The sequence below is a fragment of the Cavia porcellus genome, unplaced genomic scaffold (assembly GCF_034190915.1).
Source record: "Cavia porcellus strain 051 isolate PalLab524CR breed Dunkin Hartley unplaced genomic scaffold, mCavPor4.1 scaffold_11, whole genome shotgun sequence".
Taxonomy (NCBI): Eukaryota; Metazoa; Chordata; class Mammalia; order Rodentia; family Caviidae; genus Cavia; species Cavia porcellus.
Genome location: NW_026947494.1, coordinates 48,955,731 through 48,983,687, shown reverse-complemented (window position 1 = coordinate 48,983,687; position 27,957 = coordinate 48,955,731). Strand labels below are relative to the sequence as shown.

The 27,957-nt window shown below is 37.5% G+C and overlaps 1 protein-coding gene and 1 long non-coding RNA gene across 6 annotated transcripts in view; one reads left to right on the top strand and one right to left on the bottom strand.

The window, feature by feature from the left end:
- Elovl7 (ELOVL fatty acid elongase 7) overlaps window positions 1-5,302 on the top strand; it is a 59,512-nt gene extending 54,210 nt beyond the window's left edge. For all 5 annotated transcript variants that reach the window (XM_063258209.1, XM_063258207.1, XM_063258205.1 and 2 more), the window contains one exon: window positions 2,430-5,302. In XM_063258209.1, coding sequence (XP_063114279.1) covers window positions 2,430-2,633 — 204 coding nt within the window. In that variant the 3' untranslated portion in view covers window positions 2,634-5,302. The remainder of the gene's footprint in view (window positions 1-2,429) is intronic.
- LOC134478101 (uncharacterized) lies at window positions 381-27,957 on the bottom strand. Its single transcript, XR_010050494.1, has 3 exons — window positions 27,877-27,957; window positions 22,657-22,741; window positions 381-523 (listed from the first exon to the last, which is right to left on the bottom strand). It is a non-coding gene; the product is annotated as an uncharacterized LOC134478101 (long non-coding RNA).

The window sequence follows — 27,957 nt, the reverse complement described above, 5'->3', positions numbered from 1 at the left end:
TCTTTAAAACCAGACATGAAATTAGAATTATTTTCACTGTGAATTAGGAAACTAAAGAAAAAAGTTTATAAAACAGTAATAAAAGTAGTGTAGTCACTATCCTTTCTATGTTATTTGAACTTTGTCAAGAAGTACATTAGCCAAACCGTATCTAAATACTTCTAAGACTTGAAAATTAAATTAGTCTTTATTTCATCTCTATACTATTATACACATTTATTTAAAAACTATGGGGTAGGTTAGCTTAGTGGTAGAGTCCTTGATTCATTCACTCCCACTCTGTCTCTCTCTCTGTGTATATATATATCTATAAAATTTATGCACACAATGCACACATAAATAATTTATATAAACATGTTTTACTCATAAATTATCATGTATGTAATGAAAATAATCTCAAAACTGTGATGATCAACAGATATAATATGAAATTAGAAGTTAGAAATTCTGGGCTAGGGATGTAGCTTTGTGGTAGAGTGCTTGTCTTACAGGCACGATCCTTCCTTTTGATGCCCAGCACTAGCTAAAAGAAAGACAAAAAGAAGTTAGAATTTCCATATTTTACTTCTAAATTACCTTGAAAAATTTATCTTTCTTCTAATAAGTAAAAAAAGAATTCTTTCACCCTCATGTTTCCAGATTTGCAGTCCATAAAAAACTGGGTTCACATTTTGCTGATGATGCCAAGGAGAATAATATGAATTTAGATATAGATAACCTGTTGAGGATTAACATTTATTAAAAATCCTATAAGTTGTTAAATGATTTAAATGTGTCACATTCATATAAGGTGCTTTCCCAGACGGATGTTTCAGTCTATAAAGATCCCAAATCAAAATCAGAGTATTGACCTTGCAGTTATTTAATGTCTGAAATTGGCAACAATCTAAACAACTAACTGTAAGGAAATGGCAAAATAAATTATTTTAACTCATACTTTGAAATACTGTAAGGTCATAATAATTATTCATTTCTATTTTCTTTTAAAATATTGAAAGATTGAGAATATTTAAAAATATATCTTTGCCCATTGCAAATAAATTAGAAAACCTAATTAGACAAAAAGAAAGAGAATAAAGACAAGGAGCAGGAATGTAGCTAAGTCATGGTGTGCTTGCCTAGTTTGTAGAAGGTGTAAAGCGCTGGGTTCAGTCCTTAATACTGCAGAGACAGGGAGAGATGGATCCATTATTTGGGGGTCATAATGCTGAAATGGTTTATCTTGTTCTGTTAGCTCTTCTTGCTGATGTCTCTGTGCATATAACCTTTAGGTGATTTGATTTACACTGCACACACAATTTTTTATTAGTCTTTTGTTCTACTTAACATTCCAAGTATTGTGAAAAGTTTTAACAAAATATAAAAAATTCTTATGTAGAAAAAGATATTGTTATTATTCTGAATAAGTCAGCAACAGTTGCACACACATATATAAGATATCGAGCACCTTGATTACCCTTTCTAAGGTTCTATCTCTTTTTCTCTAAAATTAAAGGAATAACTGCAGTTACTGTGCAGGAGGACCATGATCAGATTCAGTAAGATAAGACGAAGATGAGCTGGGATTGGGGCTCAGTGGTTGAATGCTCGCCTAGCATACACAAGGTCTTGGTTTGCTCCACAGCATCCTTCCCCCATAAAGCCTCACTCCTTACTGGTGTTTTGTTTTGTTTTGTTTTTGTTGGTGCTGGGGATTGATCCCAAGGCCTTGTGCATGCAAGGCAAGAACTCTGCCACTGAGCCACAACCCCAACCCTGGTTTCTCTTCTCCTCACTTGGAACCTTTGACTGTTTTTATCTATGATGATGGAGGGCATGAAGCAGATCTGAAGAACCAGAGATTCTTTGACTCCTATGAAATAATAAAGGCTCTAATTCAAATGTTTTTCTTTTCCAAAAATTGAAATATTTATTCTAACAGCAGGGCAAAATACTTGAAATCTAAACCATCCAGTGAACTTGGGGTCCAGGTAGTAGTACTGCATATATTTCATCAAAGCTAGGGACCCAAGTCAGATACTTCCAAAGGCAATCTCCCTGTGATTCTCTGAGTGGTAATGTGGTTGTGTGCTGTAAGACCACTTAAATAAGACCCCCTGGAGCCCTCTATTTTGGCAGAACTAAATACAGGTTTCAAACTCCTGTCTGGGGTTTTGACAGTGTATCATCTGTTTTCATTCCTAAGAGGCTAATTCAAAGTGAACTTCCCTGTACCCCCTGGATACAGGTGAGGGGTATGTAAACGTAAGTAGGCCAGGAATTGTTAAGCTGTCAGAGCAAGGAATGTAGCTTGATGCAGAACACTTGACTAGCATGCACAAGGCCCCAGGTTTGACTCTTAGCACTGCAAAAAAGAATGAATGAATACATCAATGAATAATGGAAACTCTTCATATCTAAATATTGTTTTCACTCTTTCATTTTTTTAGGTCCAGTTTGTTATTGTCACCATCCACATGGGCCACATCTTTCTCATGGAGGATTGCAAATACCAGTATCCAATCTTTATGTACATTATTATGTCATATGGGTGCATTTTTCTGCTCCTTTTTCTTCATTTTTGGTACTGTGCTTACACCAAGGGACAGAGGCCACCAAAAACTATAAGAAGTGAAAACTATAAAAACAAGTAATACTAAAATATAACATGAACCTGTGATTGAGACTGATACCTTGTCTTCCTTGACAATCAAGAAATATTTACCTATGCAATGCATTTTGTATATTTTTTCAAAATCAAGAGCTTGTATTTTTATGGTAAGTTATTGGGGTTTCTGATATTAAATAGAGTGCAACACTCCCAGACAAGTCTTCTGATTAAAGCCTAGAGCAGCTAGAATTTTTCTCAGCTGCTTTCAAACCTAATGAAAAGGTTTTTATTTAATACTTTTTGTTACAGTGAAGGGAGGATATGAAGTTGCATAGTACTCTTCAAAAATGTCCAGTAGAGATGAAAAATATTAGATATTTTGATCATGGACAGAGTTCCAGCGAGTATAGTAGATTCCTTCTGCAGGGTTATAGGCCTCCACCTGCAGGCTTTTGACTCTCACTTGTCAGCTGCACTCAGAAGATGTTGCATTTACTCTGGAGTTCAGTTCCCATTCTAAAGAGCTAACATGGGCAAGCAGTAAATGAATTTTTGATAAGTTGTGATTTAAAATCACTAACAATAAATTTTAATGGATCTTTTGAATAGCTGCCATAAGTTTTGCTGATAAGACTTTCTCACAACCCCTTTGTTGTCCAAACTGTTTTAAGGTAGCAATGCTCTCTCTGACTACACTGATATACTTGACATTAAGGTGAAGTTAACATATGTTGGAAACAAGATGATTTCTTTCGATGGGCTGTTACAGTTTTACATTTAATGTTTTATATCTCTGGAAAGAAGTGAATGTATCAATGAAACAAATATTGTGTAGTGGAAAAAGCCTGATTATGTCACTTTCTGATAGTTTAGAGGGTTATCTCATTTAAATATATGTTGGTTACACACTTAAATAGTTACATGACTAGCATACCATAGGTACATTTAAATCACAAATAATTTTAGGCCAAATATTACAGTTTCTAGACAGGATTTGAGTAGTTTATCACTCAGCAGAGGCAGGTGGTAGCATAGAGAGTATCTAGGGGAATATTTGATTTTTAAGTAAGGGCTTCTCTACTTTGAGAAACTGACAAACTACATTATAGTATAATATATCTCTAGTATTACAAATACATTGCACAAGAAAGTATTTTACAGAATTGTGAATTGGTCTGGATTTCTTTTTCCAGATGTATAAACCATGTAATGAATGGCTGAAATTCAATAGGCATAGGTTTTTATTTTTCCTCTAAAGTTGCTACTTTCCATATTTATTTGTTCTTATGTTTTCTTATTGGACAGCCAAAACTACTGATCAGTACAGTTTTGTCCTAGAAAGAGCATGGGCTGGGGATTTAGCTCAGTGGCATAAGCGCCTACCCGGCAAGTGCAAGGTCATGAGTTCGATCCCTGGTATCAAAAAAAAAAAAAAAAAAAAAGCAACATTTGGAAATTTGTGGCTCTTGACTTTTCTCCTGTTATGTTTATACTCAATTTTGAAGGGCTTATATGTGAAGGTTTTAAACAACTGGTACTTACGGCTCAGGTTATTGTGTAACACACAGTGATACTAGTTGTACAACAAAGCCTGTGTTTTTCACTAATTTTATAGTCGCTGGTTCTGTGTCTTTCTCCTACCCCATTTTTATATAACATAGCCTTATGTCTTCACACTTACCAGGTTTATAAGGCCAGTAAGTGAACTTTAGTGATTTTATTGCTTACATTACATGAAAACACAAGGGTTAATACATGGAGGAATTTTCTATTTTTACAAAATAAAGAACAGGAGAACAATTAAAAGACACAACTGCTTTATTTATTTCATTGTGAAGTTCTCAGGGTTTCTTTAGTGTTTTCCTGTTTTAGCGCCTCATGCCCAGCCTGTGCTAAAATTAGGTACGGTAGGTGCTATTATACACATGGGCAGTGTCTAAAGACCTAAGTAAGAAGAAGACCAAATGGAAACAAAAGGAAGAGATAAAACGGGAGTGTTTATTTCTTTCTGACTCAAACCACTGATAGCTCTGTGGCAGAATACTTGCCTATTATGAGTGAGGTCCTGTGTTCGATTCCCAGCCCTTCAAAGAAAGGAGGGAGGAAGGGAGGAGGCAGCGAGGCTACAGAGGGAGGGGGAGGTTTGACTTGCTGTGAACTAACAGCACATGATGAAACCACATTCTCAGTTCTATGAATAAAAGTGGAGAGGTGGCGAATTCACATGAAAGTAAATCACAAGTGACAGAGGCGCTGTCCATGTAAACATCAGTAGATCAAAATGAATGTCACTAGATACAGAATTTGTGTGGGTGGTATCAAAGGGTTTGGGTGGTCACGTAGCATTTCTCTGGGTATTCCATCCCACTTTTCTGGACTTAATGACTTCGAGTTTGCTTTCTTAACAAAAAGCCAAGCTATGAAATCTAATTTGTTATATAAAGCTTTACGAATTCTTGAGGACCTATGTCTATCTTGTAAATAAATGCCAAATAAATTTTTAAATATCTAACAGAGGCTGTCATTTTATAGTCCTAATTCTTTAAGTAGAATTCCTGAGTATGATATATTGTTTCATAATTATAAAATTTTGAGATGATATTCCCTCAATTACACCTTATTTCAGTTGGTATTTTAAAAACTGGAAATTCTATGGAGATTGTCAAAGTTTGGGTTTGTTATCTATTATAATAAATCTGTGGTGTCACATAAGTGTTTGCATGTGCATGTGTTTCATTTTAGAATATTGTCACATATGTTTACATGAGTAGGGAGTTTTGCATCTGAATATGCACCTAACTAAAGAATTTTACACATGTCTTGTATATTTACTATGCTCAGACCACTGTGCTGGACATTTGAGTGACACAAAGATGCCAAGGGCATAGTTAGGACCCCTTGGAGCTTACAGGCTGGCAGATTAAATTATGCTATAGAGTAGTATGTGATGGGTACCTAATGAGTCAAGTCCTGCCATTTAACAACTAGGGAAGACTCTATAAAAGAACTTGAATTGGATTTGTATCCTTAAAAGGTACAGAATTTCAAAGCAAGCAGTGGACTGGACTATTAGGTCTTAAATAAAAATAAATGACAAAATAAAGAGAATTTTTTTATCCCTAACTGAAATAATCATGCTAGGTAATGCCCATATGTGTTTGCTAAGATAATGAGATGAAAAGTTGGTAAGGAATAATACCATAATGGATGACTTACACTGACAAAATCTAAATCCACTTATCAATCTCAATATCATTAAAAGTGGCACAGTCAGATATATATCTTAATACAAGGTATGCTAAAACAGTGAATGTTTAGAGTTTTAAAAAATTTCTTATAGTAAAAGGTACATTACCATTTCTCCCCCTCAAAATAATGCCCCCTGTTCAGAAACACTTCTCCCATTGTTCTTTCCACTTTCTGAAGCAGGTCTGGAAGTCGTCTTTTGTGAGAGTCTTTAGATGCACCATCATAGCACCCTCAGTGTCCTGAATCAGTTCAAAATATTGACCTTCCATGGTCATTTTGCCTTTGAGGAAGAACTAGAACTTGCCTGATACCAGATAAGGCAGATGAGGACTTACACTGTTTTTACAAGCCTGCCCTCTGTTGTCAGCACTTGTAGTCACCATGTTATTATTTTTTTTTTTTTTTATCATACCTCGTGAAAGAGGACTTCTAGAACTGCTTTAGAAAGTTACAACGATGATGGGATAGGTATGTTTGAAATGAGGGAAAGTAGTTTGAAGAGGGTTAATGACAATGTCTTTTACTGTAATAAACTTTTGTGGATTTGGGGGGGGGTTATTTTGTTTTTAGTGGTACTGTTTTTAGACATGTCTTGCTATGTAGTTCAGGCTGGCCTGAACTCACTGTGAAGCCCAGCCTGGCCTAAATCATGGTAATCATCCTGACTCGGCCTCCTGAGTACAGAGATTACAGGCAAACAACAACCAGCCATGGCTACTAATAATAATTTTTAAAATTTAAGCCCTTACCATATAGTTTGATCACAACTCATATATTCTTAAAAAGCATCTTTTAAAATTTGAATCTAATCAATCATCTATATTTAAACTACCAGCTAGAAAAACTTCATCGGGTAGAGGAAGATGTTAAAAGACCTCAAGGGAATACTATCAGCCAAACCCAGGATATAGCAGTCTGTAGGACAACTTCATCAACAAAAACCAGTATTTTAAAAAGGATGGGGGCGTAACATGTTCTAAGTGATAGAACACTTTCCTGCCATGCATAAGGCTCTGGACTCAATACTTGGCACTGGAAAAAGAAAAGAAAGGTCCTGCGTTTGTACTTTACACACATGGTGTAATCAGGTGGTAGAATCAGGTAGCAGAGCACCTGATTCATGTGTGTAAAGTCTTGGATTTGATTCGCAGCATCACCAAAAAAAAAAGTTTGTGCAATGAATGTATGTTATTTTACTATATGCTTCACTCGACCTTGTATATATTTGAAATTTTCTAGCTTTTGAAAAGCCTTGTATGTATTATAAAATTCTATAAAGATGTTATTTTTAAATTTGTAGCCCAGGTTGGTCTTGAACTCAAAATTCTCCTCCCCTCAGCCTCCCAAATGCTGAAATTAAAGGTGTGTACCACTATGCCTAACAATATTATTTTTCATTCCAAGTAGTAATCAAACTAACATGATTATGGTACAATGATAGTGAGTGGAAACTGGGATCAAAAAGTTTTGCTGTCCTTAGAATGTTCTGAAGTGTCAAGGTAGTTGCTTGTATTTAAATGTGAAGAAATAAGAATGTATTACTTTGCCCCTCCCCCTCCAAGAAATCTAATAGAATTGATGTAATTATTTACTAGTGACTAGACTCTTAAGTGTTATGAGAAGCTTTAACATGTTCTTGTTGTAGTCCTTAAGTACAGGATTTTTAGAAAAATGCCAATATAAAAGTTTAGGAGAAACTGCAAAAAGTTTAGGAGAAACAGCAAAGAAAGAGATGTGTATGTACTGATCAGTGTGTATAAACACCTCTAGAAATATACCTTGTAAGTGTCTGTACCTGTTTTAATATAAACACAAGTTCATACTGATATCTCCAACACTACTACACTGCCACAAGATCTCTCCCTAGCCTTTACCCCTGGTTTCTCTGTGACTCCAACAGCGTAAAACATGGTTCCCAACACCTGCCATGTAATTATTTGTCTCTAATAATGAATGTTGTATAGTGGTTTTTTAATTATTCTATATCTCATTGTATCAACAAGAGTTCATTTTGTCAATCATCTTGGAGAGCAACGCTTGCCAAAGGTTTTTAGGTTGGTACCTTCTCATGTCCTTAATGATGTTATTTCACAAATTTGTGATATAATTCAATTATTTGGTCACACTCTGCATTTTATCCAGGGAATCTCACCTACTAGATCAGTGATGGCAAACATTTTAGAGCTTTCAATGATACAAATACCCCACTGTGGCATATGTGCATAGGTTTACCACCACTGACCTACACCATTAAAACAGTTTATACATTAGTATTGACTCTGTGCTTTGTATATCTTTGAGTTTTGATAAAAGCATAATGTACTATATCTCTCTTTAAAGTATCTTACTGAGTAGTTTCACTGATCTAAAGAACACCCATACTTTACTGCTTCCACCCATCTGCACCCTGAACACCTGGCATCCACTGATCTATTCTCTCTAGCTTTACCTTTTCCAGAATTTTATATAAATGAAATTATACAATATGTAGCTTCAGTATGCCTCACCGATCTGTATGTCAAATTCTTTTTCTATGCTTGGGAAGTTTTCTACCATTACTTCTATGAACAGTATATATATATTTGTGCTAACTCCATTTTTTCCTTGATTCTGATGAATCTTATCCTTTGTATCATCTAGAAGCTTTGTGAAACTAGTAAAAAAAAATAGAAGGGAAAGAAACAGGAACAGAGCAAAAGGAAAAAAACTCTTAGAAACATTATTCACACATTTACAAAAACCAGAACAAAAAAGGGGGAAAAAAAGTCCACTTCAGGGTGTATTTCTGCTGCTACTGTGGTTGAGTGGGTTAGACAGAGCCCAGATCCATGTTGGGTGATTCTAGCAAGCCTGCAGTAGAATTATGATATTGCAGTGGATGATCCCAGCAATCCTGTGCTTTCAACTCCCCAGAAGTTTAGGTTGTTTCTGGTTTCTAGCTGTGAGTCTGGGGCCCAAGTTGTTCAGCCCACAATGCTCCATGGGCCTCTTGAGAGCTCAGCTCTCCAAACCTGGTTGTCTTTCATGGCTGCACCTTACACTGATGCTGTATGGCACCAACCCATGGCTGCACTGAGTACCGTGTTCAGCTGGCCCCTTCCCAAAATGATGACCAACCTATTGGTCTCTCCTGGGGATATCTGAACTGCACCCCACAGTGCACCCCACTGCACCCCACAAGTGTGTAATGTTCTGCTCCACTGGTGTGTTTCTCTGTGTAGGCTTCTGGAGTCCTTTGTACACAGTGAGCCTCTGTAACTTCGAACTGCTCTCCAGCTGGGAGCTAGCATTCGGGAAGAAGGCACTGTTTGCTATTACCTTCTAAATTGAGGTCCCTATCTTTGCTCTCCCTAAGGGCTCTGGTCCTCACTTCAGATCTTGCTGGGTCCTGGGGACCCACTTCTTATGTTTCCAACATTGTTGTATTCCAGTATCTGGAGTCCAAGTTTTAGAGAGGTTGATTCACTGGTGCTCACAACGCCGTCTTCTTCCTGGAAGTTTTGTTTGTTTTTGTGCTGAGGCTTGTAAGAAAATTATATGGGTAACTTTGTTACTAGTATGGTTAATGTATACTTCGGATAATGTCCACTTTTCAGACATAGCCTCTGGCTGTTGCTAACTACAGGCCTTTACCTCTGTGTCAGGATCCAACCTACCTCTGTTTCTTTGGGAGGGGAGATTGCAGTTTGTTTGGCCCAGTAACCATTTCTTTGAGTATGGCATACAGTATTTTTTATGATCCCTAAGCAAAGCAAATGGCCAATGGAGAAAAACTATGTCACCTCGACCAAAACATTAAAATCAACAACTACAGTAGTGTCAGATATAAGCTAGACATTGATAAACACTAAGACCCAATAATATGCTACCCTCAAATGTAGGAAAGAGATCTATAGCTATAAAATAAACATTAAGACCAACCAGATAATGATCTATAGTAAATATCTACTCTATAACAACTTTACTACATTAATGGTATGACAGTATTGAACCATAAGATGAAATATTTATTTATAGATTCATAAAATATAATAGTTTATTTGTAAGTATAGAGGTGTTGGGGAATTGGAGCCTGAATTAGGGAGTAAATAAATTAGTAGTGTCAGATAAAAATAAAAAACCACAAGGAAAATGATAATTTAAAAAAATGGACAGTAAAAGAGGAAAAAACAGTAAGAGATCAAATTAAAGGAGAAAAGAGAAAAAAGAGGACCATTAATTTTTAAACAGGAAAAAGAAAATAGGAGATAAAACTCATTACTGAAAAAAATTGGATCAAAAGAAAGAAAAATTCCTATGTATTTTCAGATGAATGATTTACTTCCAGGAATCCATCGAGTCAGTCATTTGCACCTCCATGTTATAGCCTGTGATTTTGTGAGGTGACTCTTTCATCTCACCAGGTTCCCTTGTCTATAAACCTCAGTCTATGGTCACTGTCCAAGCAGGAACTCATTGCCACTCACGATACATGGGAAGCAATAAATTCCCTGGTCTCCTCTGGATGTAGGCAGTGGCATTGGTGATGGCCTCGATGCCATCACCTATAGATCTGGCCACCTCTGAATCCAGACCTACTGAATCTAGTCTCCAATCCCAGAATTCAGTTTCCATGTCCTTCCTGACCACAGCTTTAACTTTTTAGCGGATCTGTGGGGAAGGGATGCATGTCTATCCCTCGTCCTCTCCCAATCTGTCTCCTGTAGCTGGCTCTCACCATCATTTTGGTAGGGTAACTCTTTAAGGTCTTTATGGCTCAATTCCACTTGCCAAAAATGGCTTCAGTTTAATCTCTCTCTCTCAATATGACAGGCGATATACTAGATTTTTTCTCTAATTATATCCCAACATGAAGAAGTCATTCTCAGTGTAAAGCCCCACACTGTTTCTGCTTTTAGTTTATAGCAGGGTTTTTCTTGAGGCTAGCACTGTTAGCTCATCTGTTGTTTTTTGCTAGTGGAGCTGATACTTCCAGGCAGCTTTACCTCTTCTCCAAGGTGTTAATCAAGTCAGTTGTTTGACAGTCATCTGTGTGGCCTTATACTGAGGGGAACCAAGATATAGAGCATGTTAGGAGTGAAAATTTGATGCCCACAGAAAGTAGTGTTAAGGAGAATTTAATCAGCCTAAGGTACCTTGGGAGGGGTCATTTCACTTAACATTATGATATCAAGGTGTGTACATTTTCTTACAAATGGCTTGTTTATTCTTCTTTATGTACATGCCACATTGTTTTTATCCATTCATCTGTTGAAAGACATATAGTTTGCTTCCACAATTAGCTACTATGAATTGTACTGCTATAAACATGGGTGTTTATGTATCACTATAATATGGGTGATACCTAGAAGGAGAATAATAGGTCAAGTGAAATTTCTAGTTTTAGTTCACTTAAGAATCTCCATACTAACTTCCATATTGGTTGAACTAATTTTCCTTTCTACCAAGAACAAATAAGTGTTTTTTCCCCCCACAGCCTCACTAGCATTTATTATTGTTTGATCTCTTGATGATAGCGATTTTGTCCGGAGTAAAATACAATCCCAAAGTTTTAATTTGCATTTCTCTAATGACTTGTGGTAGTTACTTTCTCATTGATAGGACAAAATATCAAACATCCACAAGTTAAAGGAGGAAAGGCTTATTTTAGCTCACAATTTGTAGAGGTTACAGCACACAGTCAGCTGGGTTAAAGGCAGGGCACCACGGCAGAGGGGCACGGCAGAAAAGACAGTCCACCGAATGGCAGGCAGCAGAAAGAAGTCTTCAATCCGTTTTCTCTTTTTATTTCAACCAGAATACAAGTCTATTGATTGGTGCCACTCACATCCTCTATAGGTCTTCTATCTTCAATAAATGCATTATGTCACATCTAGAACTAAGGCAAACCAACCAGCAGACTAATCCAGTATCACACACCTGTGATTCAGTGTCACAAATTGTTATGGTTTGTGCCTGGGTGGCTCCCCAAGCTTCATGCAATAAGGGAGGTGGCTGAATCTAGCATTATGATTGGTTCATTGTCTAGCACTGGGACAGGTGGTGTGAGTGCTGCACCTTCCCAGGGTGGGTAACTGGCATACAGTATAGGGGAGGGAAGGAGGGATGCTTTTCCCCTTTTTTTGCCCTTTTCACTTTTGTCTATTGTGGCCTCCCTGAACAGCTGCCTTTTGGCCACACCGCCCTGTCTTGGAGCCAGCGGAGTATGGGCTTAAACCTCCAAAAAATTATAAGCTAAATAAACTTCTCCTTGCTTCACTTTGGGCATCAGGTATTTTGTCTCAACAATGAGAGAAAAGTAACCAAGACACATATTCATTGTCCACTCACTTCCATAAGTCCCAGCTATGAGTGCATGAGGCTTTGGGGGAACATCTAGATTTAAGCCACATGGCCAGAGACATTAAACATTTTTTCACATACTTATTGGCCATTTATACTACATCTGTGAAGTGTATTTATTTCAGTTGCTCATTTTTTGATTGGGACTTTCATTTGGGGGACTCTAATTGTTTTAATTCTTTATATAGCCTAGATATTAGTCCTCTCTTCAGGAAGTAGCTGGCAAAATGTTTTTCCTATTCTGTAGGTTATTTCTTTACCCTGTTAGTTGTTTCCTTTGCTGAATAGAAGCTTTTTAATTTGATATGATCTCATTTGTTGACTCTTCATGTTATTTCTTTTGCTATTACTCTTATGCCGTTCAGAAAGTCCTTACCTATACCTCTGTCTTCAAAAGTTTTTCTTTATCTTTCTGCTGATTAAGGGTTTCTGTTTTAAGATCAGTTCTTCAATTCATTTTGATTTTAATTTAGAAGAATATGGTAAGACATATGGGTCTAGATTCAATATTCTATATGTGGATAGCCAATTTTCTCACCACCATTTATTAAAGAGGCTATCTTTCCTCCAGTGTACATTTTAGCCCCTTTATGAAAGATCAGATAGCTGGATGTGCCTGGGATTGAAATAACAGTTTTAGGCTAATAATTACTGAAACTGTGGGTTTATTATGCTCTTCCTTACATACCACCTATGATTTGGTATGACCCTTTCAAAATTTAGGTATTGACACTTAATGGCCAATGTCATAGTGTAAAGCCCCCTTCCCCAGAAATAAGGTACCATATTGGAAGCAGAGAGAACCCCTCACTAGACAGTGAAAGTGCTAGCTCCCAGCACTTTGATTTGGGACTTCCTGACCTCCTAAACCGTAAGCAATAAATTTATGTTCTTTAGAAATTACCCAGTATATGATATTTTGTTATAACAGCAACCCTTTTATTGATGTAGAATTTTGCAATTTTTATCCAGTATATTACCTTTAATGTTAAAAATTCTTTAATACTAATCATTTAATATCTGCATATATCATTATTATTATTCAGAAAATATCATGACTATTCAAAGAATTCTATGGTTGATTTTTCTCAGACTATCTACCACTCTACAAAATTACTCCTGCACTCATCAGTGCTATAAATAGACACTCCATTTTTCTGTTAAATCTCTTGAGGACTGCTCCTTTTGAGGGCCCCCAATGGAGAAATGGCTCTCAATCTTGAACCTTGCCCTAGACTACCCACCTAACAGGTTTACATTTAGAAAATAGAATGTCACATTCTATTCTAGAGTGAGCTCTAAAGAGTTCACAGCCACTAGGACCAAATCTCTTTCCCATGTGGGGACTGCTACATCACTTTCTGTGAAAATCAAACATTCATATAAACCCCATGACTTATGACATTTCAACTGATGGAAAAACTAGACCTATGATCAGAATGACCTATTTCTACAGACTTACCAGGATTTTAATCCATGATCATAAGTCTTTTCAATGGAATAAGAACAATATTAGAAAGTTTGACTACCAGTTGAGTATTCTAAGTTCCTTGATACTTTCCTTATTTTTTTTTTTTTTTTTTTTTTTTAAGGCAGAATCTCACTGTATAACTCAGGAACTCACTGTGTGGCTCAGGCTGGCCTTGAACACGTGACAATCCTCATGCTTCAGTCTCCCAAGTACTCTGTTTATAGATGTGCACCGCCATGCCTGCTCAGTTTTTTGATTTTTAAGAACTTAAGACTCCATTAGTTTTACAAGACACAAATGAATCAATATTCTATGTGTGTGTGTGACCAGGAATTGAACTCAGGACCTTATACTTGTCAGGCAGGCACTTATGCCTCTGAACTATATCCCCAACCTATGAATTGATATTTTTGACTAGTAGTTAAAGCCAGTTTATGATACTAGAAATGTGACCATTTTTTCCAGTTATGCATTATCTATTTGTGAAACAAATGACCCTAACTTAGTAGCATTAAAATAACTTTTGCTAGGTGAAGTGGCACATGCCTATAGTGCCAGCTATTCTGGAGGCTGAGTCCGAAGGATCCCTTGAGCCTAGAAGTTTGAGGCAATATAGGAAGATTCTGTTTGAAACAAACAAAAAGCTTGCTAAAGTTCTTAGGTTCTGAAGATCAGGAATTTAGTCAGGATACAGCACATGCATCTCTACTTCACGATGTCTGGGGCCTTAGTTTGGGGTTTAAAAGTCATGTCTCAAAAGGCTAAGGGCTATAGTCATCTGGAGGCTTTTTATTTTCATGCCTGGCACCTGGGATGAAACATCTTGAAGACTGGCTCAGAAGGGACTGTTAACAGAGCACTGACAGTTGGCTTGGCCTAGTGGCTGAGCTCCCAGGGAGGAATCTGCATAGCCTTGTAAAGCCTAACTCTGGGAATCACATGGCTTCACTTCTGCTATATTCTAGTGAATGAATCTTAAGCCTTCCTGAGTCACAAAAAGGTAGAGATCGCCTCTCACGAATCCTTAATTTTGGTACCGTGAATTGAAACTGTGACCTTCCCACGGAGCTACATTCCCAAGCCTTTATGCTTTTTAAATTTTGTAACGGAGTCTCCCTAAGTCACTAAATTTCCTGGTCTAGGTTCGAATTTGTGATTCTCCTGCCTCAGTCTCCAAGAGTGCTGGCACTACAGAACATCAGAAAACTTGCTTTTTAAGACAAGTTCTGGGTAGGGTTGTGAGGTCTGGACTCCACCCTGGTCATGGTTTTGGACTGAATTTCTATGACAGGCACCAACAGACCAGGCTAACAGTCAAATGGAGGCACTTGTACTAGCCTCCTACCTCAGTAAGCTAAAACTAACTTCCCAATAAAGTGGTCAAATTTCCAATAAAGTGCATTTCAACTGATACCGTAAATGAAGTTCCCTCTGCCCAGTTCCTTACATTAAAAAGGTAACTTGAGGTAAACTGGTGTTAATCAATTATTTTTCTATTCTTCTGTCTCCTTGTACCCACAGTATGAAGAAAGTGACTTTGAAATGATCAGTTTGCTTTCTGTTTTATTTCTACTTTCTTCATACATTTTCTGACTCTCAAACTGACCTCTTCTGTTTGGCTCATTGTAACATTTACTTTTCTATGGAATGAGGTGTGCCTCATTCTAGATTAGGGGGGAAAAAACAGTTAAAATGCTTAAACAGTAGCATGCAGCCTGGTTTCAATTTCCAGCACCAACGATTCCTCTACTTCACGATGTCTGGGGCCTTAGTTTGGGGTTTAAAAGTCATGTCTCAAACCCCTCCCCCCAGAATCCCTTAAACTAAATGGTAGTTTTGTCATTTGACAATGAGTAACAAGATGAAACGAGCTGAGATGAAAAAAAGAATGGAGAGTCTGGAGAGACAAGTTCTAGGGATTGATTGCACAACAGTGTGAATGTGCTTCACATAGTCTGATGCTTCCCCTCTTCTCCCCTCCCCTCCCCTCCCCTCTCCTCTCCTCTCCTCTCCTCTCCTCTCCTCTCCTTTCCTTTCCTTTGCTTTCCTTTCCAGGAATGGGAACTAAAATCTCACACATATTAGGCAACTGTTGTGTCACTGAACTGTATCTCTAGTTCTGAACTTTATGCACTGTAAGGGAGCTGGAAAGCATGTGAATTTTTAAAAATCTGTTGGTACACTTTCACATAGTTTAGTCATTTCATGTTCCTTTTTTTTTTTTCCTTGAGATAGGATCTCGTTGTATTTCCCAGGGAGGTCTTAAATCGGTGTGCTGAAATAAGCCTGTCTCAGTTCCCTGAAAAATTGGGACTACAAGTGCACCATGACTGGATTTGTGTATACTTTTAAAGAAACATTCAGATCACTCTCTGGATTCCTAGCTTGCATTGCTAAATGTCCCCATGCCTTATATGTTACCTGCCCCATCTTGCTACAGCCTGCAGTCTTTCCTGGGCTCTTACCATCACCACTGCTCCCCACTTCAAACCCTTTCCAGTGCCAAGACAGAGTGACTTATTAGCAAAGTGACATCTTATGGTGGCAAAGGAGTAGTTTTTCTGGGAAAGGAGAGAGTGACAGTAAACATTCCCAGACACCTCTCTCTCCTCATCCTCTCTTCCTGCCTCCAAAGATCCAAGTAAGTTTCTAGCTCTTCAGTTTCCCCAGAAATCTCCAACTTACTTGTCATGGCTTTTGAAGTCTATTTGCTTAAGCCTTGTTTTCCACCTGCTCCTACTCTGACTATTGACTCCCATCTCACCACTGTATTTCTCTACTAGGGAGGGGGTTGGAATGTAGAGTTTAGGAAACAGTTTCTTAATTCTGTGTCCCATTGTCTGCAGAACCCTTTCGGCAACCATAAAATGGGTGTGTGTTTTATCAGTGACAGGAAGTGACAGTGACATTTTGCAGTCACCACCCTAAAACATGCTACTTGCCAGCTCTCCGCTCTGCTGCAAAGAGCCTTTCGGTTGGAATGCAAGCAAGAATCTTGACCCAGCCAGTCTTTTCTCTATTATCCAATATTCATTTTAAAATACAGATCTAATTATGCCTCTCCTCTTTATGCCATTTGATGACTTGTCCTTATATTAAGAAACAGAAGACAAAAGCCATTACCTTGAGCTCAGGGCCCTGTGGAGTCACATGTCCAGCCTACCAGCCAGCGTTGCTGTTCTTTTGGCTTTTGGTTTCTCAATATTTCACATTTCTCTTGTGCCTGTGTATGGAACCTGCTCAACAGACTAGCCACCTCTACATCAATCAATCTCTCAGCGTCCCCCAACCCTACACATGCTTAAATTCTTCCCATGGCTTGAGGATCTCTTATTCACTTTTCAGTACTAAATATTAGTTCTTTGTTCAGAAATGCTTCCTTCTAACAACCCAGAGAGATTCCCAGTTAGACACCTAGAATTTAGTGCACCTAGTTTTAGAGCACTTGACACTATTTTTAGTTAATTGTACAATCATCAGATTTACATTTGTCTTCTGTGGTAAAAACAGTAAGCAGCTGGGTATGGTGGTGCAAACCTGTAATCCCAACATTCTGAGAGCTGGAGACAAGAGTTCTAAACTGGCTTGGGCAACACAGTGATTTAGAGAGACTCTCACAAAATGAAAACAAACAAATAAGGAAAAGGGCTGTGGATACAGCTTAGTGAAAAGATCCAAATCTGAGTGTAAAAAGGAGAATGTCAACATTATAAAAGCCAAGAATGTGTGAATATTTTACTTAAAGTTCTATGCCCTGTGCTCAGCACACTCTTCCACAAAGATTCAAAATGTGTTTCTGAATCAGCATAGAAAAGCAAAAGGAAGATATCTTTTTTTTTGTTTTTAAATATCACACTGGATTCAGCATTGAGGAGGATCATAACACACTTTATTTTTCCCTGGTGAAGTTCATAACTTCTAATCCAATACTGGAGCCAGGAAGACAGTGATTACTATCATTACTAAAGAGAAATGAAAGAAGAAGTAACTACTATTTGCTATTAAATAGTTGGGGCATCTTAGAGATACATCTTTGATTCCAGGTTTTGAGCTTCAAAATTGTTATTGCCAAAATGAGGACTACTCAAAGACCAATGGGGATATAGCAAAAAGCTACAAGAACTAGTTTCAGAAAGAAAAATGATAGCAATGGATCATAATTCATTAAATACACAAGTAATCCAGGAGTGATAATGATATTCAGAAAACATGCATTGGAGGCCAGGGAAAGAAACCTCTGCATAACAGAGAATGCCTGTCTAAAAACATAGAAGCAGTAATCAGAAAATCAGTATTTACAACCACCGATGAACTAATTAATTCATATGAGGGTTATCAAAAATCATTGGATGAGAATTCACTGAGGAACAAGATACTTATATGCACTCACAGTATCACTCTGTCACTCAGTTCTGTATAGAAAGAGGTGTCTTCACAATGGAGAGACCTGAGGGGCACCACTCTAACCAAGGGATTAAATTTAACATCAGAGATAGTGACTAAACTGACACTAGCGTAGTACTCTTGCTGAATGTTTAACATGAATCTACCCATAAGGAAACATAATTATGAGGTGTTTTATGTACAGACAGGCTGAATTTCTCAATTTGTTGAAGTCTAGTTTGAGTATTAATTTTGATATGTTAATTTGAATGGATTAAGAAATATCTAGCAGATTAGCAAAGCACACTTGTGGGTGTTTCTGTGGCTGACTGACATGTATGTCAGCAAACTGAGAGAGGATGATTCACCCCAGTTGTGGCTGGCACCAACATAGAGGCTGTAGCCTAGATGGAATAAAAAGGGAAAGAAGAAAGAAGAAGTGTGCCTGGTTTGCAGCATTTTCATTTTCCTGAGGCAGTGTGGCCTCTGCTGCTGTCAATTTGGACACCGGTCTCCAGGTCTTCAATTTCTCCAGCCTTCAGCAGAGGCTTGGATCAACAACTCTTCAGTGAGATGCCAGGCCCCCCGTCTCCACTGGAGCTGCATCCTTGATCCCTCTTGTTCTGTAGCTTTTGGCTTCTTGGACAGAACAACTATCAGACCCTCCAGCTCTTCAGAATGTAGACGGTAACCGTGCATTCTCACACCTCTTGTTCTGCAAGCTACCTAATAAATTCATTTGCACAAGTACACATATTTTTTTCTATGGATTCCCTTCCTCTAGAGAACCCTAACTACATCTAGTGAAAAGGAGGGTCAAGATTATGGGGAATAAGGAAACCAGATAAAAAAATGCAGGGTGTAATCCTTGCAATAACTATAAGGTAAACTTCCAAGGTAAATTGGAAAAATTTAAATATAGACAATATGTTAGGTATTATTATTGATTTATTTTGTTGGTGTGCAGTACTGGGGGTTAAATCCAATGCCTGGAGCATGTTAGGCAAGTGCTCTACTACTGAGCTACACCTTTAGCCTTAAGTAACAATTACTGTATGGATGTTAAACTGTAAATGTAAGAATGGTGTTGTGGTTAAGTAGAAAAGTGCCCTTGTTCTTCGGAGATATCTGTTGAGACAGGGTTTCAGCCAAACCAAAAACCAAAGCAAAAACAGAGGGAGTAGTATGTGCATGTGAAGGAGAGGAGGGAAAAAATAATGTCTCATTGGATTATTCTTTGAACTCTTTGTAGGTTTGAGATTTTCCAAATTAAAAAGTTGAGCAAGTAAGCGTTAGGACAAGATGGCTTTAGTTTAATGATTACATCCTTCTCCCGACACTTCCTCTTACCTAAGTTAAGCAAATTGACTTTGTCATAGTCATGCCTGGACAACAAAGACTTCCCCCACTTCCTGCTTCTTCTGCTTTTGCACAATCCTATGCATATAAAATCTATGGCTCAGAATCTTGGAAGAAAAACTGGTAGACTCTGCTGGCAGGAAGATCTCACAGAGAACCCAGAAGGCTCTGAGCCATGGCTTCCTACTTTTACTTCTGAAACTCCCTAGTTAGAAAAGTTGCAGGTCCAGAAATATCCCCTTAGAACAGTAGGTCTTGATAGTATATCGCAATTGCTTGGGGATCTGATGCACCCCAGAATAATGAACTCATGCTCCAAAATAATTAGATCACGATCTGTGGAGGTGGAAGGCAGGCACGAGTAGGTCTGAAACTCCTCTAATGATTCCAATGTGCAAATTTGAGAACCACGGCTCAGAAGTTTCTCCTCGTGAAGATATGAGTAACAGAGATAGGGTGAATAAGAAAAGTAACATTCTTGGAGTCTTCACATTCAGAAAGAAAAATGTAGTTTAAGGTTCTTGAGATAGCCCTCAGCCCTCCATTTGTGCAGTCCCTGTTCTTGGCCACAGAGATGACCTACAGTTGTACACAGTGGGGAGAATCTCTCCTCTCATTTCCTAGTAGGTGGTGCTGGGGAAGAAGATACAGAGCTCTATGACTAGCTGTGGCCAAAGGAGACTACAAAACAGTTCATTGTGGTAATGATAGTCAATCATAATATCAGCAACTCAACAGACTTTTTGTTGGGGGTATTAATAATCTTTCAGTAATGGCTGATATTTTCAGATTTTATAGAAAGCATGTGTTCTAAATTCAAAAAATTACTGACAAATGAATGTTGGGAATATAATACTTTGGTATTTGGACAGTTTCTCTTCCAGTATCTTATTTGTCTATCTTTACATCAATATCACATTCTCCTGACTCCCTGATTTTATAATAAACCTTGAAATCTGATAATTCTCCAATTTTATCCTTTTCAAAGTTGTTTTGGTTATTCTAGGTCTTTTGCATTTCCTTGTAAGTTCTAGTGTTAGTTTATCATTTTCTAAAAAAGCCTGATTAGATTTTGACTGAGATTACATAGAATCAATAAGTCAATTTTTGAGAAATGACATGTTTTTTACATGAATCTTCTAATATATGGACATTTCTTATTTATTTATTTTTGTCTTAAAATTTTCTCAGCATTGTTTTATAATTTTAGTGTACATTTAGACATTTTCATGAATTTTTATCAATAGATATTGTTAGTTTTTAAACTATTGAAAATGACATTTTAAAAATTCAGTTTCTGATTGTTTATTGATAGTTTTAGGAAGTAGAGTTGATTTATACTTTTTGATCTTATATCCTGCAGCCTTGTAAAACTTTACTAGTTCTTGTAGTTATTTTATGGACATCATAGGATTTTTACATAGGCAATTGTGTTGTCTACAAATAAAAATGGCATTATTTCTAATCTGGAAACAAATTTTTGTGTTCCTGCTCTGGCTGTAACGTTTGTCACAATGTTGAATACAAATAGTTGAGGCATAGCTCTGTGGTAGAGCATGTGCTTAGCATGCAAAAGGTGCTAGGTGCAATCACATTGTAAAAAATGAAAAGAAAAAGAATCATGAGAACAGATGTGTTCGCTTTCATGGTGACTTTAGAAAGCACTCAATCTTTTCTCATTAGTTATGATTTTAGTTGTAGAATTTTCATGAAGTCTAATTATAGTTCCCAAATACTTCAAAGCTTGAACTTTATACTACTTGTACAGCAAACTTTGAAAAATATCTGTGTGATGTCCATAAGTTTGCTCAATAGTTGAGTAGAAAATTTAACTTGAAAAAACTCCAGGCTGAGTAGTCAGTCACACGTGGCCTGCTGCTGCAGACACAAAGGTGTGAACATCAGTCTAAGCGATGCTCTTATGCAGACGGCATCTAGTGCCTGTGAATGCATCACAACATGCATCACTGAGCTTTTTCTTCCTCTTTATTTGCATAAAATATTGTGACTACAGCTCCAAAGAAAGTTAGTGATACCCAGCAGCAAAGCAAGGAGGAAAACTATGAGAACCACAATAAAGTAGAAGATAGAAAGTATTGGGAATTTCATTAAAGTTGCAGAAAAATGAACTCATAAGTGTAATTTTTGGGTCTCAGAACAAATTATTTGGTTTCCATTATCTTGATTTCAATTCCTTTGGATATGTATCTCGTTGTGAGATTGCTATATTATGCAGCTATTTCTAATTTTCTCTTCTTTTCCTTCTGTTTTCTCCTTTCTCCTCTTACTTCTTCTCCTCTCCTCTTTCCCTCCTCCTCATCTCCTCATACTTCTTAAAACATAGTCTTTCTATGTTTCCCAGGGCTGGTCTTGAACTTGTGTGTTCAAGTGATCCTTCTGTCTCTGTCTCCCAAGTAGCTGGGACTGCAGGTGTGCATTGTTGTGTCTGTCCTGTTTCTAGTTGTTTTGAGGAACTCCTATACTTCTTTCCATAATGGTTGTACTAATTTCTATTCCCATCAACAGCATGTGAGAGTTCCCCTTTTTCTGTAGTTGCCAGTATTATTTCTTATCTTTTTGATGATAGCCATTCTAACTGCAGTGAAGTGATATCTCATAGTGCTTTTCACTTGTATTTTTCTATTAGTCATAGTGAACGTTTTTTCATTGTATTTGTTGGCTACTTGTATATTTTCTTTTAAGAAATGTCTATGTAGATCATTGGTTAGGTTTTCAAGTGGATTATTTGTCTTTAATTTTGTTTTGTTGTTGTTTTATTGTTAAGTCCTCATGTATTCTGTATATTAATTCCTTGTCAGATGGACAGTTTACAAATATTTTCTCCTTTTCTACAGATTACCTCTTAACTGTTGATTATCTTTATCTACAAGGGTATTTTTGATGAGTTTAGTATTTAAACTGATATACTGGGTAAAGGAGATTATTCTCCTCAACATAGATGAGCCTCGTCTTAGTTACTTTTCTCTTGCTGAGATAAAATATCTGGCTCCCAAAGCTAATGGGAAAAGGTTTGTTGTAGCTTATAGTTTATAGAGGTTACAGTTCATAGTCAGTTGGCTAAAAGGTAGTTTGGCATGGCAGAGGGGCACCACAGAGGAGAAACAGTTCAAGGCAGCAGAAGACAGCAAAAACAAGCAAGGGAAGGTGAGAAGCAAGCCTCTTCTGCCCATTTATCTTATCCAGACTTCTGGGATTAGGGTGGCACCAATCCAATTACTGGACTGATTTAGCAATCACCTACCTTTAGTCCCATCGGCCTTAATCCCAGCATTGTACCATGAATCAATCACAAACTCTAGATTCAGCTGCCTCCAAAGAAGCCCCACCTGAAAATGCATAAGGCTTTGAGGGAACATTTAGACACAAACCATAACAGGCCTCATTCAAGGCCTGAATGAAAGAGAAGGCTGACCCTCCCTGGATAATTGGGAATGATTCCTGCCTGGCTGCCTTTAAACTGGGACACTGTTTTTTTTTCCTTGCCTTTGGATTTAAATTGACACACAGGCTCTTTCTGGTCTTGAACTTGTTGCCTTTCACATTGGACCAATATCATCAGCTGTAGTTCTCAGGTCTTTGGACTGTGATTACAACTACATCATGAATTTCTCTGGGTTTTCAGTTTTTCACATATAGAACATGGATGGGAATTTTAACCTCCATATTTATAGGAGCCAGTTCCTAGTAATCTCTATCATCATCATCATCATCATCATCATCATCATCATCCTATCAGCATTTCTCTTCTCAGCCTCTCCCTTCAGTCTTCTACTATTCTTTTCAGCACTGATGTGTTACATACATTTTTATGTATTATAATTGGCTTATCATCTCTTACACTTAGGATGTCAGCCCCTGGAAAGAGAGGCTTTGTGTTATCTATTGCATTATTACCACACTAAGTTAGAACAGTGCCTGGCACAAAGAAGTGCTCACAGCATACCTGCTGAATCAGTGACTAGATCCTCTATTGCTTCATGGCATTTATTTTTTAATCTTTTGTCTTTTTGAAACAGGGTCTCTATGCAGTTCAGGCTGGCCTTGAACTCACTTTGTAGCCCAGGCTAGTCTTGAATTTGCAATGATCCTCCTGCCTTAGCCTTCTGAGAGCTGGGATTACAGGCGTGAGCTACCACGCCCGGCTGGCATTTAGTTTTTTAAATGCTGAAGTAAAAATAATATTTAGTAGTTACAGTAATGAAACAGTACAGTTTTATTCCATACATCTTTATCCTTTCTTCTATTGAATAAGGTAACCCAAATTTTAGGGGAACATTTCCAAATGGGGTGATAGCAAATGCAGATCAATGGTAGCAGAAGACAACTCAGTTTTACAAACTTTTAAGAACCTCAGCAGATGGGTCTTTCTTGATAGTTTACATACCAAAATCAGGATGGAATGACATTACAGTGCAGTTTGTAGAGCTCAAACCTAATGTAAACAGTGTGTGACTTGGGTTTCAACTGAGTTGTTCTTTCAAAATAACCCATCTGACCAGCTGGCAGACCTGAGATAGCAGCAGGGAAGTGTGTGACAGTAACACTCTGGGAGTGAAGGCAGTTCTCAGACACTCCCTGCTCAGTGTAATTGGGCAACACAACACCTAACTCAACAGTGTACTTTAGGCCAACTGCTTTCTGATCCACAGCATGCAATTTCTTAATGTCATTGACAATTAGGCCACGATGATGAAACAGCCAGTTCTAAATGTACTAATACTCATGCTATGATAATATTTGGAGAGTGAGTCAAAGTTTCTGTAGCATCCTGACGGCCTCACATTTTTAAATATGCCAGAAAAAATGGACCCAGCAATTTATTAAAGTTGCTATATTCAGAGTCTGGAGATGAATTTAATAATCTCATTGAGGCATAGCTGGGAATTAAACTTTCTGGGGGGACAATAATCTGATTAAATAATTAATATAAAATCCATCCCAATTAATATAAAAATAATAATGAGATCAAGCCAAAGTATAACCAAGGAGTTGAAAAAGAGCTCAACTTTGTGAAGTTTTAGTAAATTGCATTTCTGGTTAGGGTTATCCATAGATTTAAGACATGTTTCTATCTACTCTTTTACCCTGTTCTGAAATGTCTTTGTATAAATATATGTGAAATTCAGTTTTATATTTGAAAATTACCTATTTTTATACTTTAAAGTATTACTAAAATTAATCAAAGCAAGCAATCAAATGAAACCAAACACTGTACACAGAATTTCATAGCAAAAAGTAGAGGTTCAGATCCAACTTTTAGTAATTATTAGCTGTGGAACCCTAAATAAGGTGCTTGACATCTCTGAAGCTTATCTTCCTCAGTACGAGAGTCACTCATATCTACATATCCAATTATGAACAACATGCTATAACTTGAAAAAATTTGAAAGCTGCTTGAAAAATGTGGAGCGTAATACTTTCTTATAATAAATGTGTCTCTTTCTAAAAGAGAATTTGATGTAAATTATGAAACATTTATATAATACCATACAGCAAAATAGAAAATAAAAGTGGAGAAACAATATAACTTACCATTGCATTTTTAAATTCTTGTTAGAGATTGGCCACAAATTTGGTCAATTCTAAATTCTCACTAGATATATCACAGACATAGATAATCAGTTTAATATGTGAACCTATTAGACAAAAACAAATCAACCAGGTTCTTTTTGTGCTTATTCATCTGGGGTCCTATGGAGAAAGCCACAGGTATGTGCTATTATAGAAAGACAGAGCAAACTGTACACTCTCCCTTGCACTTAAGTTTTACTCAAAGGCAATTTAAAATATTTTAATATTGAAACAAATATACATCATTTGTTGAGTATCTTCTATGTATTAGATACTCTAGTGAGGTGCAGTAGGGAACCAAAGGTGTTGATTTTCATAGAGTTTATATTGTAGGACAGAGCAATGGTTGTTAATTGAACTACAGTTAAAATGAAATCTGCAGATAACCAACCTACACATAATTAAAAGAACATAATGTTCTTTAATATAGGGAGAAATAAAAAATAATTTATAATAAAGTGATATTCACTTAAAAATAGACATATGTATCTAAGCATGATTATGCCAGGAAGATATAAAATAGGCAAGTACTTTTATCTATCTATAAAAGAACCTGATTATTGTCATTTCTCTTTCCTTGATGTTTTGAAGTACGAGCTAGATAGGTATATAGTACCCATATGTACAATTTCCATGAATTCAACAGCTATACTCAAACACCACAGAGAGAAGCTGCCATTGCTACCATGCTTTCTGACATGGTAACTTTTGGTATAGTCCTAAATAAAACAGAGGATAATATTTGTGGATACTTTAATATGAAATAAAACTGTCCATAATGTTTAAAATTTGTATGCAAAATGCATTTAGGTTCTAGGCCCAACTAATTATAAATGTAGCTTTCACTTACCTGCACATTTAGGAGTCACTAAACAGGAGTGATTGTTGGTTGGATGGTCTGAATTAAAATTTGAAGGGCATTAGTTTCTTTGGCCTCTGTCCACAAAATACCAGCAGAGGCCCTTCAATATTTTTGAAAGCCAGAAAACATTCCTACAAAGACCAAAATTCTCAAGAAGCATTATTATTCTTTTATTGGATAACCACTATTGTAGTTGTAGAAGATAAAAAGTAAATAATGCTAAGTAGAGGTAAGTGCTATGAAAATAATAAATTAGTACAGATGTGTTTCACCATATGAGGTTTCTTTGCTGGGCAGTTTGTAGGTGTGTGTGTGTGTGTGTGTGTGTGGTTCTGGGGATGAAAACCAAGGTTTTAGGTGTGCAGAGTTAATACTCTAACACCGAGTTATGCCCCCTGCCCAGGACTGTAGGTTAGAACTCAGATTTACAAGTAAGCTTTAGGTTAGAGTTGAAAAGGACTTGTGATATAGAAAAGGCTGTACAAATTACTGGGGGCAAGAATCTGCCTTCCTGGCAGTCAATCAGTGCACAGGCTGCAAGGGAGGAACCAATAGCAAACTTAGGAGCAGAAAGAAGGCCACCTATTCTGAAGCATAGTGAGAATGGTAAGAAAGCACTGACTTTTGGGGGACATGCAGAGGGTGAGAGTTTCTAAACTGTTTTTATGTGATGCTGAAAGTCTTGTTAGGTAATCAGCAACACACACTCACAAAGACTGTTTCCTGGGTCTGAGATATGTAGATCTTGAGGAGATAATGCTTTCCCAGAAAGAGCGGGAATTAGCTATGGCTCACAGTGGACTCCTGGGAAAATGCTTAAGAAGCCAGGATGATTATTCACAAAATTTTGTTTTATTGTTGCTATATAAAGGGCACTATATTTAGCACTTTAATACATCACCTCAAATTCCTACAAACTCTGCAAGATAATCGTCAACATTTCCATTATATCAGGGAGTTACTCAGCTGGTCAGAACTGTAATTACTGAAATCCAGAGCTACCACACTTCAGCACAATGTTTATGTAAATATAAGCTGCATAATTTCATGGTGGATATGTCTTGCATTCCAGTTCGGCCACTATGGTCAGTTATGCAAAGTTCCAGATTGACAAAGCTATAAAATTCCTTTTCTCCTTCTGTCTCTTCAGCCAAGAACATAAATATCCATTGGTAGTTTTTGCCAAGAACAAGCACATCTTTTTGATACAGTTTGAGGTTAAAACAAATTATCTTTATTGCCTTTTCTGATTACATAGGTATCCTTCCTGTAAATTTGTAGGTTTTCTAAATGAGGCTAAACACACACACACACACACACACACACACACACACACGTAAGGCAGCAATTTAGGCAGAGTGGTGCTGGAGGATGTGATAAGACAAGAGTGTGATTCTTGACTCAGCTTTTTCTCTTGGTGTCTTGAGTACTCACTTAGATGACTAGATTTGAACTCTGAACTCTAGACACAGATATCTCTGTCTCTATCTTATCTACAGTGCTAACCTCATTTGTCTCTTTGAACAGTTGCAATCTGTACCAGTAATTCTCGGAGGCAGGGCATAGGAAGTTAGTTCTGATCAGAGAAAGACAGCTAATGACCCAAAATTTCCAGCTCGATGCAAACCAGAGGACTCAAAATCAAGGGAAAATACTACAACGCTCTGTCAGGAGAACAAAACAGAGGCAGAATGGGAGCTCTTTGCCAGCTCTTCATTGCTCTTTACACTCCTTGTGGCCCTGTCCATTTATCTAGTTTTTTAATGGCCCTCCACTTGTACCGGCATCAACTCGCTTCATTTTAGCACCTACTTCTCCCAATCCTAGCAGCACCTCCAGGTTCCCCATGCGCAAGGCGTGGCCCATAGAGACTTAACTACGGTCACTGGGTTACACACTTTCATTAGCTAACAGAGATAGCGTGTGTCGCGGGTGGGTGGGCCGTAGGGGAGTCTGAGAAAAGAAGTGTGCCTGGCAGCTCCGAGGAGAACAGGACCGAGTCGCCCAGTCACAGCCCATCGCACCCACCTCGAGTCTGCAGCGCCCCGCGCAGACTGCGGCCAGCCAATTTCTCCTCGCCGCAGAGCTGTCCCACTAGACGTCGAGCCC